The following is a 16,550-nucleotide window of genomic DNA, read 5'->3' as shown; positions in this document are numbered from 1 at the left end:
ATCGAATATTTTTACGCCCCTAGAAAACTTGAAGAGAGAAAACTTATGACAGATAAAAAATGCCTTTTTCAGTTTAGCGTTGTTTACTGTGAGTAACTAAGCGCCTCCCATCTATACTTAAACAGATACTTGTGCATTATAATTCAGAGCTTAAAAAATCAAATACTGCGTGTTCCTAATAACGCCATCAGGTCCAGGACATTTTGTCATGTCTACTTAACAAGAGAACAGCTATTTGATTAGTAGATACATTCCGACCGCAAAAGCAAGGGAGTGGCTTTTTCGGTACCACTTAGCTATAATACATTTTCGAGTCTAGACTGTAAATATTCTGATGAAGACAACTAGGGCTTCCGAGCTGGGAGTTTTCTTCTCAGTTCCTGTCTATAAATCAAGCATTTGCTGAGAATCACGCAAACATAATGGTATGATTGAATGACTAAGAGGCGAGTTTACTGGACAAATAGAAAAGCGGCGCGACTATTACGAACATTATTAAGGCGCTTGCCAAGACGAAAACCTTTAAAGTTTTGCGACGAAGTTATATATATATATAAATAGATTGATATTGTGTACCCCGTGCTCCAAACATAAGATAAAGCGCTATCATTTATTTTAAACAGTAATGCTTAAAAATAATTTATCCTATGGATGTAGAAGAAAATATTGTAAACTTTCACTTGGCGTTGTTGCTCAAAAAAGTGTTGAAAATTTAACTGCTTTGGTCTTAGGAGCGCAGTGTTGGTCAGCGATTATAAAATTAACCGGATGTTCCGCGGAACACTAGTGTTTCGTGAAAACTTGTCAGCTGTTCGACGACAAATTTATTAGTTTTTCAAATGTCCCATGGACACCGGTTAAACTCACTGGTTTAACACATTGGACTTTGTAGATTTTGTTTTATGTTAGTAGTTACCATAATCAGCAGTTTGCCTTTTATATTGTAATTGGCTTAATTTATTGCATGTAGTAATAAGACTCGTTAGTAAAAATAGGATTGCAATACAGCTCGAATATTAATTTTTTTTCTAATTCAAACATGCCAAGGTATCGCACTAGGAAAACTGAACGAACGTGATGTTGATGTTTATTTAGGTACAATCTCATTTATAAGCTTACGTTTGTGTTCCGCAATTTTATTTGATACATAAAGCGTTCAGTGGCTCAAAAAAAATTGCACAGTTTTAGAGGTTACCAGGTGTACCACGGAACCTTTTTCAATTTTGGTAAATAACTTTTACGAGGAAAGGTAAAGATTAGCTAGATGGGTTGGTAATTTGTTGAAAGTCTAATTTGATGTATGCCTGTCCATGTAGCACTGATTATGTGATAATGAAAACACCTCAGACCCTTGCAAGGTTGATACTATTTTGTTTGCATATAAGCAAGTGGTTGTTCAACGCACCATCTCCATTAAATGGCTAATAATAACAAAACGGCCTTCACTTATTACAGTCTTGCTGTGTATTTGGAGCCGATGTAGAATTACAGTCGTTTGAAATCGTAGAAAATGTGGCGCAATTTAGTTTTTATTTGCTTAATGTTTCCGGAAACCCAAGATTGTTTGACAATCACTGGCGTTCAACGTGTAGTTTTTTAGTTTTCTGGTTGATTTTTACAGTTTTTTTTTGCGTTAATTACACCTGACTGCGTGCAAAAGATTTTTATCTGTGAATACTGTTTATCAGGGCTGAGTTTACCATAATTAGATTTATGCGAGGCAAAGTTCCTATAATTCCATATTTTATTATTGTAGCCTACTTGCGTGTAGCTTTATTGGTTTGGCATTGTCTGTAATCAATTCTTGTTTCACTGAATGTGTGGCACATTGTCCAACGGAATTGGTTTTAGACTCGTAGCGTTTTTTTAGTTAGACAGTGAAAAATGGCACTAATCTAGGCGAAGCACTATTTTTGGTGTTTCTTTCTACTAATATTAACCTGTATTTGTTTCTATACATTAGTAGAATTGGCTTATATTTGTGCTTTCATGTAGTCTGCCACATGTCTATTAACGTTAGACAAGGTTGTAACATAAAACATGTTTCGCGCCGGGGTCATCCGGCTTCACGGCTTATCGCATACTTCAGCGACGTCTAGAATTATTAATCTACGTTTTTTCAATATTTTTTACTGCTCAGTATATAAGATGGCTAACGCACTCTCGTTTTAATTATTAACCCTGATGAGGTCTGCTGGTATCTGCTGCCGAAACGTCGGTTTATACTTCGTTTACACCAGAAGAGCGATTTTTTTCTATCTATTGATATTTTGCCTGGTGGAGCTAACTCTATAAAACATGTTTGTTTAGGCAGGCATGTAAAATACCTAAATCCAGTTACAGTTTAGGCCAAAGTCGCGTTTACAGAGCCATGCCCCATATTTACAATTTGCACATCATAGCGATACATTAGTGCTAACAATGTATGTCGTTTTTGCTTAGGTATTTCAAACAACGGTAGTTATAATAGTGGACGTACCATTTTCTGAGAGATTGTGCTTAATAACTCAGTAGGTGAAGCAGTGGTCGCGTTTTCCACAGGTAGATAGTTCGATTCTTTAAATTGATGCCGAAAATTAGCGTTTCACACACGACGGGTAACACTAATTTACGACTTGATGAATGGTCGGAAAGGTCGGAACGCTCACAGTATTATTATTAAATATAATAACACTTGACCCACCTTCACCCAAACGCTAACCCCCACCCTAACTCAAATATTGTGCGTTGGTTTAATAATTGTTTTAACGGGGTAACACTTTAATTAGTGAGCGTTCCGACCATTCCGACCATTCATTATTCCGCAATTAGTATTACCCCACACGAAGGGTAACCAGTTAAAGGCGGGAACAAATTGCCTCTGTTATTTATGACTGTAATTATGGTATTATAAACTAGGTAAACTACACAGCGTTGTCAAGTTTATAAAGGGTATTTACTAGTTTTATTACCTTCATGTGTCGCTTTCCATTTGGTATAAAAATTTAAACATATAGAAATCGAGTAATTTCTGTTTCACTAACCACTGTTATTCGCTTGGCTTACTCTACACAATTTCGCGTAGTTAAATTAACTGTAGGTAAACCGAACGAGTTGTATATCCTTATCACATGTTATATTTTCCTTATCGGGAGTAAGTTTGTCAAAGCCGTGCGCCACAACACATAATTAAAAATACTAGACGAAATAACCAGCGTTGCCCAGGATAAATAGGAAATTTAGGGTATTCTTATAGAAATACTATGTAGCCTTTTGCAATAAGCGCGATATTTAAAGTACAATATTTCGAGCGGGGACCGCTAACAAACGTAAAACCTAAGGTTATAGCAGCAGTGGATAATAATTAAGCAACCCGTAATTTCGTAACGCGCGCGGCCGTGTGAACCAAGCGCAGTGTGACGTCATACTCACCGCTAATTTTGATCTGCTACGACTTTTTTTACTGATTAGAGCAAGCCAACTTCAAGTTAAAACTAAAACTTTAAACTATATTCAAACTGGTAACTTCGTCCCATTATGAGCAATAACTCAAAAAACAAACAGGGGTCATGGCCGGCCCAAAATTTATAAATATTTTACTCTTAATATTTTTTTTTAGCATTTATGAGCAGTACCATAACATTCGATCACAGGTATGCCACACCTTCAATTGCCATCCACTGTTACGTCACAAACGATGTAGTTAATATTACGTTTGCTATACGTCAATGTAGGTTTAGTACTTTTAGTCAGTTTTTGCTCTTTGAATGGTTTTTGAGTATTGCGTTAACACCCAGTCAGTTGCTGCTCGAAACGGTTTGCTAACAATGTTATTTGTGCTCTTTACGGCAGTAAACACAATGACAAAAGCTAAACAAAAAAGTTCAAACTTGTTAGCCCCTCCCAAATTTTCGGCTGGCTACGCCACTGCGACAAGGCCCAAGCTACCCCCACGAAATACAAAACAGCCAAATCGCGCACTAAGGAGTCACGCAGCGCTGAGAAAACGGAGGCTGCAAAATTCACACAAAACCTTATTGCCCCAAGGAAACCAAGTCGGCGGTGTGCAATGCCACCGGCGGTTCCCGCGGCTGAAAGCATCGCTCAATCGTTTGGCACAAAAGGGCTACAATAATTAAATTTGTGACGTAATGATTCTTAAAGCTGAAAAGGTCGAGTAACTTGACATCATAAATTTCGTAGCCCCCCTTTCTCAGCGCTGCCTGATATCTTTGTGTGCGATTTCGTTTTGGATAGCGTTGTGTTGCATCAGGATTCGTCGGGTGGATACCTAGAGAATCGAACGTATTTTGAGCACAATTTGTAATCTCGTTGGTTAGAGACAAGCTGTAGCCTTATGCGAGCACTATTTGCCGTATACTGATTATCGTTCTGACCAATAAACGTCTTGCTCGAGAAAGTAAAGTCATTCCTATCCTTAGCAGCTACTTTGGGGATTGTGTCCCGATCTAGTCTGCGACACACAAATCGACTAATTACCTAACTATACCTCGCCGTAAATTAGCTGCTACTATGTTAATCGCCTGCATTAGTTTAAAACGTTTCATGAAAACAAACTATAAAAAAGGATTGAACAAATTTGGTTTAGGCAAAGCGTTTAAATGCTGTAGTGAATAGTTTGGCGTGTATCACATTGCTTCATTTTTATTTATTTAGTCAACTATTTATTACAGTGGCTATGGCGTATACTTTTGATAATTGTTGTCGCGGTAACTTAAAGCCTGCTAACAGGCGACCGTCATATGATTGGCGCGACGAGTATTGTAGTTACTTGTTTTACCCGCCATCCTTGTTGATTTACAAGCAGCCCGTTTCCGAAAGTACGCTCTGGTAAAGCTAGAAAAACTTTCGAGAATATGGCTGAGTGACTAATTGCCACCGAGACACATAGGCGTAGCCAGGGGGGGCTGACTGAGGGGCCATGCTCCACCCCCCCCCCCCCAAATTTATTCCTAATAATTTGTTTTTTTTTAGCATTTATGAGCAGTACCATAACATTCGATCACAGACATACAACACCTTTAATTGCCATGCATTGCAACGTCGCAAACGTTATAGTTAATATTACGTTTGCTATACATTAATGTAGTTTTACTACTTTTAGACAGTTTTTGCTCTTTTAATAGTTTTGGGTATTGCGTTTAACACTCATTCAGTTGCTGCTCGAAAAGGTTTGCTAGCATTGTTTTTGTGTTCGTTACAGGAGTTACTACAATGACAAAAGCTAAACATATAAGTCCAAACTTTTTGCCCCCCCCCCCCCCAATTTTCGGCTGGCTACGCCACTGCCGAGACACCAGGAAACCAGTCATGGCCCAAGAGCCGCATTTTTTACTTAACTAACCGCAATGAACAACACGTTGCAAAAATGTGTTATTTCCTCACTCACACACATAACTTTGCTCATCTAAAAAAGTTCGATAACTGCTCGTTGCTTAGGAGTGTTTTAGGATAGTTTAAATATATTCGACAAACCACTGAAGGCAAAACGTCAAATACGCAGTGAACAGAAATTTATGTGTTTTGCTTAAGTGTTGGTATTATCCAATCTACTTGCTTTCAGAAGATTATTTGAGTTAAGTGCTGTTTAGTTGTTTTTTTTTAAACCAGCTTGTCATGTCGCTTGAAGTCACAGAGCAGCCGTTGGACTGGAGTCGTGACTTGTATTGCTGTAAGCAACGTATGGTCGCCGACATATGCCAGTGCAACCAACTATAGGGATTTCCGGTAGCATCACGTTTCAGCTGATGACCTATACTAGTGGTTCACAACCTTTTTTTTTTTGAAGGGCGGTTTATTGCACATAACAAAAAGCCACATTTCAATCATGTGCCACTTGGTAAAATTTTAATATTTCTATACTGAATGTTTAAAAATTGGCAAGAACCACACTTGCTCCAAAAGCATATACAAGTTACTAAAGTCACGGTTTAAAGTTTGTTTGCGTCATTAAAATTTTTCATTCTAAAAGCAGAAAAAGCAATGTCCACTTATGACGGAAAAACTTCCCGTATATTTCGATAAATATCACAAACAATAAGAAATGATACCGTACAGATTTTTTGGAGGTCGTACAGTTGTTCCACATGACCCTGATAGTCTTCGAACCGTCTCTATTCGGGTGTAAGATAAGACAATGCAAACGCAATCAAGAGCTTCGTGAATTTTCAACTTGTTTTGGCCGACGCGTTACTTGCATCTTTAAATTCAAAACCTTATTTGGGAATATTTTATATCCAACACTCAAAACAGCGATTAAGCTTATCAAATTCCGTATTTATTTGATAGTGGAATGAAATTGTTGTACCTAGAGTATAATCATTACAGCATTTACGCAATAGTTGAAACAAAGGTCACGCTATTCGCAAAAGAAAATCCCGAAAATTGCTTATAATGCTACCATTGTTTGGTTTGTTTGCCAAAGGTAATCGACATTTCTTGGCGTTTTGCTAAGTCTGTATATCAGTGGTCCTTAACCAGTAGTACACTTATATCTGCTCGGCAAAGGCTCTAGGTTATTCTAGAGAACAGCTTTCCGGAATTGTCAGCAGCTAAAGAATGAAATGACTTATTATAGCGTCTACCATCGGTTATATTCGCTCTTTGTCACTTTACAATGTTACCCACCCATAGCCACAATGCTTAATCATGTAGTACGTTTAGCTTGTGCTCATGTGTCAGAGTAGCCTAGAGGTAAGCAAAGCTTTCAAATCGTACGCATGTAGCTTTCAGCTTTATGAAGCAGAGTCTAAACTAAAACAAACGCAAGTGCCATATTTTTTTCTGTCGTAAATTATGTTCTCACGTTCCAGCACTAAATCAAATACAATTTAAAACCTGCGACCAGCACTTGGGGCGACGTTTTACAATTCATTATATAGCCCTGTATCCAAAAATTTAAGCATTTCATTGAAAGCATATGTTTTGCTGTGACAGCTTGCTGCAGAATGTACTGAGCGGCGATGACCTCTAGAACTGCTTGAGTGGCGTTTTCAGCAGGCGTATTTTTCTTTCGCCTTGGGGAAATGCTTCAGCGCGTCACTGCGTCTCATTGCCTCACCGTGATCTGCCAAGTTCTGTACTACCAGCAGTTCATTGTGACGCGCGTTCGCCATGACTTAGGCTCGGTTCGTTTACTGACGTGAGCTGCTAATGAAGTAAAAAGGTGTCTTATTGTTTTTGAACGAAATGCATTTGCCACACGCGAGGTACACCCTTTTTTTGTACATTAGCTTAACTGCCATCTTCTCGTTCGGAAGGACGCTGTAATAACTTACGTCACCGACTTGATTTATGTACACTTTAATCACTGTTTTTGGACGACTACTTGACTCAACCCTTTAAGACAAATGACTTGACTTGGCTTAAGTCATTATGACAAATTACTTGACATAAGTTTATTAGATATATGACTTGAGTTGAAATAAAGTGTTTTCGTTAAGTATTTGTTATAAGATTGAGTCATTTATCCTAATTTTTGCACATAAAACAATTTGCTTTGTATATGTTGCGATGTTCTTATTTTTTTTTAAGTTCAGTTCTACGAACTATGTTTAAACCACATTTCGTGTGCGCCTTTTTCCTCTCTGGAATTCGTGGCAAACGGCTGGAGAAGAAATCAAGCAGACAGGGTTATCGAGGAATGTTTGCTTTCCACAAAAGGTGCCAGAAAGTCGATAAACACGAATCCAGACAGGATAGCTTAGAACTTTGCCTTTTTCCCTTGCCCTTCCAGCCTGTTTGTTTGGTCACGGTGTGCGGGCGGCAAAAATGTGGCTCTAATTTGCGTTTTCTCTCTTTTGCCAGCAGCGCCCTGAACCTTTTAAGTAGGTCAAAAAGAAAAAGGCACCCAGTACAAAACGCACGAGTTCCTTATGTAGTGCTGATTCGACAGGCTAGCGTTTAGTCAGCGTGCTTTACCAGGTTTTTGTTTTGTGGTTGCAGTCTTATCGTTTAAACATTGCAGTGACTGACAAAGTTCTGGTATTACAATCAGTAAACTTGACAAGAAAGTAGTACTATTGGCAATGTGTTTTTGAGTTTGTTTACGGTGACAATATAGTTCAGGTGTGTATTTTGGCGAGTAAGTCTCTGTGGTTGTCTTTCACTCTGCAAGTTTTGTAATTTGTAGGCATGATAGATGGCTATAGAAGGCACATCAAAGGCTAGGGTCGTGAGTTAAAGAACAGTAACAAATAAAACTATCACTAGAAGTTTTTAATCCAGCAAGTGTAAACCTAAATGTTCCCTCTTGTCGGCCGACATTAAAACGGTTTTACATCAGTAAACGTTGCTTGTGGCGGGCTGTACAGCTTTAGGTCGAAAACTTGCGATAACTATCATGAGCCCCGGGCGACTGTATCAGCATAATTAGATGTCGGCCTTGTCAGTAAAGCCATAATTATTGCGGACTCTTGCCTATTCGATGTAAAACTCAATTAAAGTTAGGTTCGTTCCAAGCGCTAACTGTCACCACTACTTAACCAAGTGGTTCTCAGTCGGGGTGCCGCGGCGCCCTGGTGTGCCATTTTTAACGCACTAGGGTGCTAAAAGTTATTTGGGAGTCTGATTTTTGTTCAATTTCATAAGCTTTTTGAAATATTTGTGTACGATTAGAGACCATTATATCAAATGCCATTTCCTTGTACATGTTGTAAGTTGATTTTGTGATGTTCCTGTTTCATTTATAGTGACATTTCAGTGAAATACTTGAAATTCCAGTCGGGTCCTGAAAATCTCTTTATTAGTTTCGAGTGGTGTCGTTAGCCATAAAGGTAGATAATCACTGACTTAACCCCTCCCCTGATTTCCTGATTGGAGTATTCTAACAATCAAGTACAGTAAGGTAATCTATAGTGCTGGTTAGTCCATGGCAGACGCTTGATCGTGTGATGCTGTTAGGTGAACAATTAAATCTTAATAAGTTAAATAAATATTAAAAAACAATTTTCTAAAATGTACAAGCCCAGTTTCAATAATTATTACCTGCCAAGGCACCGGTAAGTCGTCTCTTTAAAAGGAAATACACGTTTTTTTTGTTATGTGGGAATTGTGCTAAAGTAGCACAGCCGAACAGTATTAATTGATGAACAATGTCCGGACAATTGAAATCACTTCCCACACGTCGCATCAATTAACAACAACTTCCTGTAAAACGAAAATAGTGCTCTGTGTTCTTCTGTCAGTTTGGTTGTGTTGTACACTAGTCAGTATTTTGTGTCGCAGTCAAGTCATTGGTTAAATAACCCAAGTCGAGTATTTTGTTGGAACAAATAACAAGTCAAGTCATCAGTTGTCCCAGTCATGAGTCAAGTCATTATTTTAAGCAAGTCATGTTCAAGTCAAATCACTAATATCAAAATATAGCAATAAATTGATAAAATTGTTAAATTCGTCCGTTTATTATGAGCAATAAATCAACTAACAACAAAACAAAAACACCAAAAAATAGCAATCTCATTTTTGCAAAACCTAAAATAAAGCTCAAATTTATAAAAAAATTGTTAAATAAATATATTTTTTAACCCAAGTGTTTTTACTCAATATACCTAAGTACGCTTAAGTCTAGTTGTTTAGGTTATTACAACACTGACGTTTGGGCCCAGGAAACTAGTTGTTTATGCCTTGCGCGTGCATTAGAAGTGAGTCACGATAACGGCGGAAGTGTTTTGTTTACGGGCGTGCACGCTTACGAATCGCCTGTAATCTTTACAGCATGGCTTATTTGACGAATATTTTGTTTGTGATTCAGACGCTTAGTACAACGATAATTTATTCGGAAAAGTTTAAAGTTAAGAAAAGTTGTTTGAAAGCAATTCTGAATGGAGGTGTATTTGCATAATATTTATTTCGTTTGCTTGTATTTCTTATTGTAACTCGATTCAGCGATTCAGTTTAATAGCTTCACCGCACCGAGTCGAAAATCAATTAGCAAGGTCAAAGACGTTTAAAGGATATACATTTCGCCATATAAATGAACGGCATCATCAATTTATGTATGCAAAAAAATAGTAAAACATATTTAAATAAGTCATTTCCCCTATTTTCTATTAACCGCAAGCTCATTTTCGAGTGACATTAGAGACTATATTTTATTTAGTTGGCAATGCTAGTTCATTACAGCTACTACTTTTTTACTGTATTTGTTGATCAAATATTTATCTGTCGTTGGCTGGATATTTTGGATTATGTAGAGTATGACATGCCATTGCCTATCGTTGTCATTACGTGACCCTGGTTGTTATCTTAAATGTCCCTTAATTCAACATAAGGCAGGCTACCCACCAATGCAACTGTTTTTGTTACAGGTCATAATTAAGCAAACATAACCCACTGTTACTCGACCAGTTACCTCATAAAAAGTGGTCGTAATGGACGTACACGCCGTACACCAGTTACAGCAGTCAGCGAACAACAGCAACAACAAAGTCGGCGTTCAGGCACATCACGGCGCACAAAGCAAACAGACCATCGTCTTTTCTCAGAACGTGGGTTTCTCAAGGAGCTCTGTTCGCTCGAATCAACATGCCGAAGCCCAATCACAAAACTCCAGCAAAAACCACAACGCCGGAGTTCGAATTTCTAAGAGCGCGCTCCAACATTACAAGCTGCAGGCTAATGCTGGTGCTTATCACTGTCAGATACAGAACAACCAAGGCCAGACCTTCGCCGAGCAAACCCAACTTAATCAGCAGGCAGGCTGCAACGTTAACCAGCAGGTAATCCAGTACAACATCAACGTGGGCAACTTGCCCGATACGCAAACCCACGTGAACCAGTTGGTAGCCTTACATCAGCAACAGCAACAACAAGTTGGACATCACACTACTACCCCGCTGCAGCTGCAGCAGTCTGGAGCCTGCAACCCAAAGATGTCGACCCAAAACGCACAACAGTACGTCGGTGGTGTGCGGCGAACGTTAGCCGATGTACAGCAGGGATCCCTCAGCACCCAGCAGTACTTTCGCAGCAACAGCGCGGACCAAAGCTTTCCAAAATCAAAACAGCAACAAATGAAACCCAACAGCAGCGCCAAAACCCAAGCCGACAAATACAGCAACTATCCTTCTAAAACACCTGCACCCTTTGTAAATGTCATCAAAGGAAAAGCTCCAGCTAAACAGAAAGTGCAGCGTCAACGCTCGTCGCCACCAAATCAACAGCCCTACACTTTCTACCATCCATCAGCTGTTGCAACACAATACCAACAAACTCCGCACCAACACGCAGCAATACCAACGCAGAATCGACCACTGCCACCTGCTTACTCAACGATAGCAACGTCGTTCGAACAGCAACCCCAAATGTACTCAACGATACCAGCTTCAGGCCAGCAACTTCCCTGCCATGTTCCATTGCAGTCTCCAGGGCAGCAGATGTTCATAGAACTGCAACATCAACAAACCAAACCGCGTTCATCTATACCGCAGCAATCACAACAAACTGAAAGAGTTTCTCCCCAACAAAACCAACAATGTTCCCCTCCAATTCAACAGGAATCCCCTCACATCCAGCAAGTAACTCCCCACGTTCCCAATCAACGTCCACAATCATTCCCTCAACTTCAACAGCCATCACTTGGAGAGCAGAGAACACGTGCAGTTTCATCTGGTAAGTTTTAGTAAACAGCAGTACGCTATGCTATGAAATCCGAACGATAACGTTTTATGTTTAGTATTTAGGTAAATTAATTTTTGTTTGTACATCTGAATAGAAAAAATGCAGATTTATTTGACCTAACATCTACAGTTGTGGAATTTCTCCACTTGATGTATTAATAGCCTCTCTTGATAAAGGCAACGCAAAATTACATTTAAACCATTTAACTTGGTTACAGTAATTGAAAAAAACGATTCTTTTTCAAAAGGTATACTCCTAAATTTAGATTAGACTTATATTAACCCCCCAAAATTAGTAAACGTACCGAGGGGTCCACGGACCTGGTTTAGAGCTCGCGGCTCGGAACTGTTTTCTAACTTTTCTGGGTTCGTTTTTCAGACAGCAAAGTTCGCAGCGCAACAACAGGTCGTGACTTTCCTTGCGACTTGACACTGGACAACCTAATAAAGGAAGTGGAGAGCCTAAACAAGGCCAGGATGAACCTGGAGGAAAGGTCTCAGCATCAGAAGACAACCTCCAAACGATTGTCACCTTTCAACCAAAGAAAGTCGCCGAACAACGAGATCTGCGACGACATCCAGATCGTCAACTGCTTCTCGCTGCAAGGCAAGGTCGATTCGAACAGGGGCACCAGATTAACGTCGCACGAAGCCATTACAATGAAGGCGAGGAACATCGAGCAGGGCCAGTTACAAGCGCCGGCTTTGGAGACAGGAGATTCCGCCGACGCGAAATTCCTGCGTACATGCTCGACAACTAGTGACGACCGCTTGTTGCCGCGAATCGTCGCCCGGTTCCTAGGCAAGGACGTCAGTGACGTGAGGTCACGCGATTTCGTCATGTACGCGCTGTCAGACGACCCGCGCGTCGCCGAGGCCGCCATAGCTGCGCATCTCCAAGAACGCACCAAGATGTTCGTGTGCGTCGAATTCCCGCCCATGAGTCCTTGGAGCGGAATGAGAGAGGCCAAGAAGAGCTACTTCCTTGTAAAGAGCGCTCGCGATGTCTTGTGCATCGTCAACTTCTACCCATGCACCAGCGTACGTATGGTGCTGGTCGTTTGTAGGATGAGTCAACATGCCGAACGAAGAGTACAACAGACTAGATCATTCCCTGAAGTGAATTTGACTACAAATGCAAGCAATGACCGCCATTCTCCAATTCTATCAGGGCTTCTACAGCACAGCCCAATCTCAAATCCACCAGCTGAGCAAGTTGAAAACGTATCAGCCGTTTCAGGGGCGAATACGCCCCCTACACGCCCCTTCTCCACCAACCAGCAAACCAAGAGTCCAGCCCGGGAAAACACAGCAGAACAAGCAAGCCAAGGTTCAAAGCTCATGGATCTTGGCGCAAAAACGCCCCCTACACGCCCAGGTCCTGTCAATCAACAGCAAAGCAGTCCAACTCCTCACGAAATAAAAGGACAAGGTTCAAATGTGAATGTTTCAAGCGCAGAACATCCCCCTACACGCCTCTCGCCAACAAAACAGCAGCTAACTAGCTCTGTGCAAGAAAGAACAACCGAGGAAAGAGAAGACCAAGCTCCCTTTTCCTCACCTGTCAAGCAAACTCGGTCGCAATCTTGTTCTATCGAGAGCGAAGAAGAGAAGATGACGCGGATCCGCAAAGAGGTCGAGGCGCTGCTCAACGCCGGCAAACCGGATTTGCGGAAAGCGGCGGCGAAGCGATCGCGTGGCGACCCTGAGCTGCCCACCCTGGACCGCATCCGGCGGAAGCGGAAGTCGCGCGGAATCGACGTCGACTCGAGAAGCACCGTAAGTGACATCACAATGCGGGACGAAACTAAGTCAACCGCAAAACTACAAGAATGTGTTAAGAAACGTGTCCTTTCCGCTTCCGCAAATCCAAAAGGCCAGTCGAGTTCCCCAAAAATAAATGATGACGTCACATCCAAACGAGATGACGTCACAATTAAAAATGTCGTAATCAAGGTGGAACCCGATAATCTCGACTACAACCTTCAACGCGACACCAATGTCAATCAAGTTGACGTCAAATCTGGTCGTGGTGACGTCAAAAGCGATCACGATGACGTCGAAGCCGATCACGATGACGTCAGACACGATCACGATGATCTTACGGCACGACGCGATGATGAAACTGTCGCTTCAACGAAGCGGTTGAATCCCGAAAAGACCTCGCTCAATTGCGAAAAAGCGGCGAAACGGAGCGAAGATGCGGAAAACGGGAACTTGCGGAAACGGAAAAGGGCGTCAATGAGGGCCGGTTCTTGCCGCGCGCCACGCCTCGACCTCGTCTACAGGAGCTACCTTGACTCGTTGCAGCCGTCGCCCATTGTTCCTCGACAATGCGTGCCTCGTGACGTAACAATCACTCCATGCTCAATTCGCATTTTCGATGTTTTTTCGTTGAACAATGTCGCTTAATTCTGTGAATCGCTAACAATTTTTAGGCGCCCTGATTTTTTGCCAAATGTTGTTCCTTCGACTTCTTTTCATTTCTTAATAAAAACGTTTTCTCACAAAATTTCTTTTTGGCTGACTGTTGTTCAGTCCCTGGATGGACTAAATGGAGTTGCGTGAAAACCCACCAGTGCACTACTTAAAACCGATCTAATTCACTTCTAATTTATAATTCCATAGAAACGCAGAGTCGAAAAGACTTTAGTGTAAAACCTTTCATTTGGATTTACAGTATTTGGTTGAGATACGTAGGGTGAGGAGTGCAATGTAATTGTACCCACCATACGAGCGAGACCATTGAAAAGTAGGGTAAGGCATGAGATTTATTCCCAAGGCGAAATAAGATTGACAAAAAGATGTCAAAAAGTAAATTCCCTGTTAGAGGTATTCGAACTACAAGTTATCAAGTCAGTAAAAAGTCTATTCCATTTTTAAACCGAAAATTTCAATTGTTGTCGAATAATTACGAACCGATCGGTAATGCCATAACCACAAATATGACTAATTGAGCTGCAGTCCGATTAACAGTCGCCTAACTTAGATATAGCGCCAAATGGAAGATAAGACATAGCCACGACGCCACAGAGCTAATAAATTTCCATTAATATTAGCTAAGACATAGGCTAGAAGATCGTGCGAGGCGCAAAAATTGTTTACATTTTTGTAGTAAAAACAGGGGCAAATAAAGTTTAGATAAACAATTTGAACCAAATAAGTTTTTAAGGCTTTTGGCCGATTTGAATTAGAAGTTGTTTTTAATATAACACGTCACACACTGACGACAATAATTGACCCTTTTCAAGCTTCTTTCGAAGTTTTGATTTACTCGAGAGCGCGTTTTAAAATATTGGTGTCGCGTTAATGGATTAATTTGGTTGTACCCAACCATTTACAGTATCTAACAAAATAAATCCATCGCCGCACCCTTAAATATCATCTTAATATCCTGTTCTAGCACAACAAAGAAGTATAAACAGCAACACGCAGACAACAAAATGCATGGTTTAATTTTTTTGCTTGTATGTTAGTCGAAGTCTGGACACAACAATTGTAATACTTGGTGCCAAGCCACACCGACCTCATGTAACAATGGTTAGTCACTGTGGCGTAACAAAGAAATGATTTTGCCGCAACAATAACGAATTTCAAGTAATCAATAACAGCACACATTCAAGCAATAACAGCAACAATAACAGCACACATTTTTAATTAATTGTTGCTGCCAGGCATTGATTCAGAACAATTTTACAATTGGCACACATTATTTAGTACTATACTGGCTGTTTTTCGAAAAGTCTCACCGCAATCAGTGGGCCTGATCAGGATTTGCCCAGAGAAAAAACATAATGATGATGAGCAAAATAACGAAATAGCTGTCAGATTTTAAATCTAATAAAAACGAAATTCCTAGGATTCCAACTACTGAATCTATGTTTGACCATTTTAAATGGCACCCCGAGGTTGTGTGTTTTGTCAGCTACGTCGCGAGTTTCAATGGATTAACTTCGGGAGCATTCACAATCTAACGCTTTTGTGACTTTGTGTCAAACGTATTATGTGGCCACAGCGGGTCAGTTTTATTTTTATTTTTCTGTTTAACCAAGATTAAACGATTCTAAAAGTTCTAAAATATTATGTCGAGAAAACGAAGCATCACGATTGGCCTTCAAGTAGTATAACTAATTGATAAGTACAAATGTCGCAAAAAGACAAAAAATGTAAAGTGAAAAGGCATTACGATTTAGAAAAGAAAAACTCGCTTGTTGCTACAACGCACGGAGTAAGCTCAAAAGTCATGCCTTCTGCCAGACAGTTGTCAGAAATCGTTTTTAACCGTCTGCTTTAAGCCGCAACGTCAAGTGCCAAGTATACAGCTCGTTTTGTCTGGTTCTTACCCGGAGTCATTATGTGCTTTGACAATTCGTTAAATTTAATAAACATTTTGAGAGACGAATCTGCTTGCTAAATGTAAGAGTTTACACCATTGGTGGAAGTAAGCTGTAAATTTCCAGAACTGGGTCCTGGTAAAAATAATTTTGCAGTTATATCGTTTCGGTAAAATAAATGCTCCGTTTTACCAGGCCGTCTCCTGTAATGTAATTTCCTTCAATTTTGTTATCAGAAATAAAAATGTGATGAAAATATTTCGCTAGGTTTTGTGTTTTTTATATTTTAACGGTCGCAGATCCGCATTTGTTGCCTTTAAAAAATCTAAATTCTTCATCACGTGTTGCTTAGGTCTAATGATAAATCAAGTTTAGGAACCGTCGATAAATATAGGTAAGACGAAGCAAACTGTGGTAAAAATACCTTGATTGAAAAAGTATTGGTAAGCTTAAGCCTAGGTTGGGCAACTTTTTTCAAGTTGTGTCCCGAAGTAATCCTTTCTAACATTTATAGGTTAGGCAAGGTTGAGACATAATATTTAATAAACTTTGGCATAGATAGGCTACACCTAAACCAGTTTGAATATCAGCGCAAAGT

General features: G+C 40.1%; 1 protein-coding gene across 1 annotated transcript; it reads left to right on the top strand.

Moving 5' to 3' along the window:
- The first annotated feature begins 10,318 nt into the window (after positions 1-10,318).
- Positions 10,319-14,118, top strand: LOC146141060 (uncharacterized). Its single transcript, XM_083392007.1, has 2 exons — positions 10,319-11,610; positions 11,998-14,118. The coding sequence occupies exons 1-2, from the start codon at positions 10,371-10,373 to the stop codon at positions 14,028-14,030; spliced, it is 3,273 nt and encodes a 1,090-aa protein (XP_083248133.1). The 5' UTR covers positions 10,319-10,370; the 3' UTR covers positions 14,031-14,118.
- The last annotated feature ends 2,432 nt before the right edge of the window (positions 14,119-16,550 follow it).

Source organism: Ascidiella aspersa, chromosome 6, assembly GCF_963924565.1.
Source record: "Ascidiella aspersa chromosome 6, kaAscAspe10.2, whole genome shotgun sequence".
NCBI classification, from domain to species: Eukaryota; Metazoa; Chordata; class Ascidiacea; order Phlebobranchia; family Ascidiidae; genus Ascidiella; species Ascidiella aspersa.
This window is presented reverse-complemented; position numbering and strand designations above follow the sequence as displayed.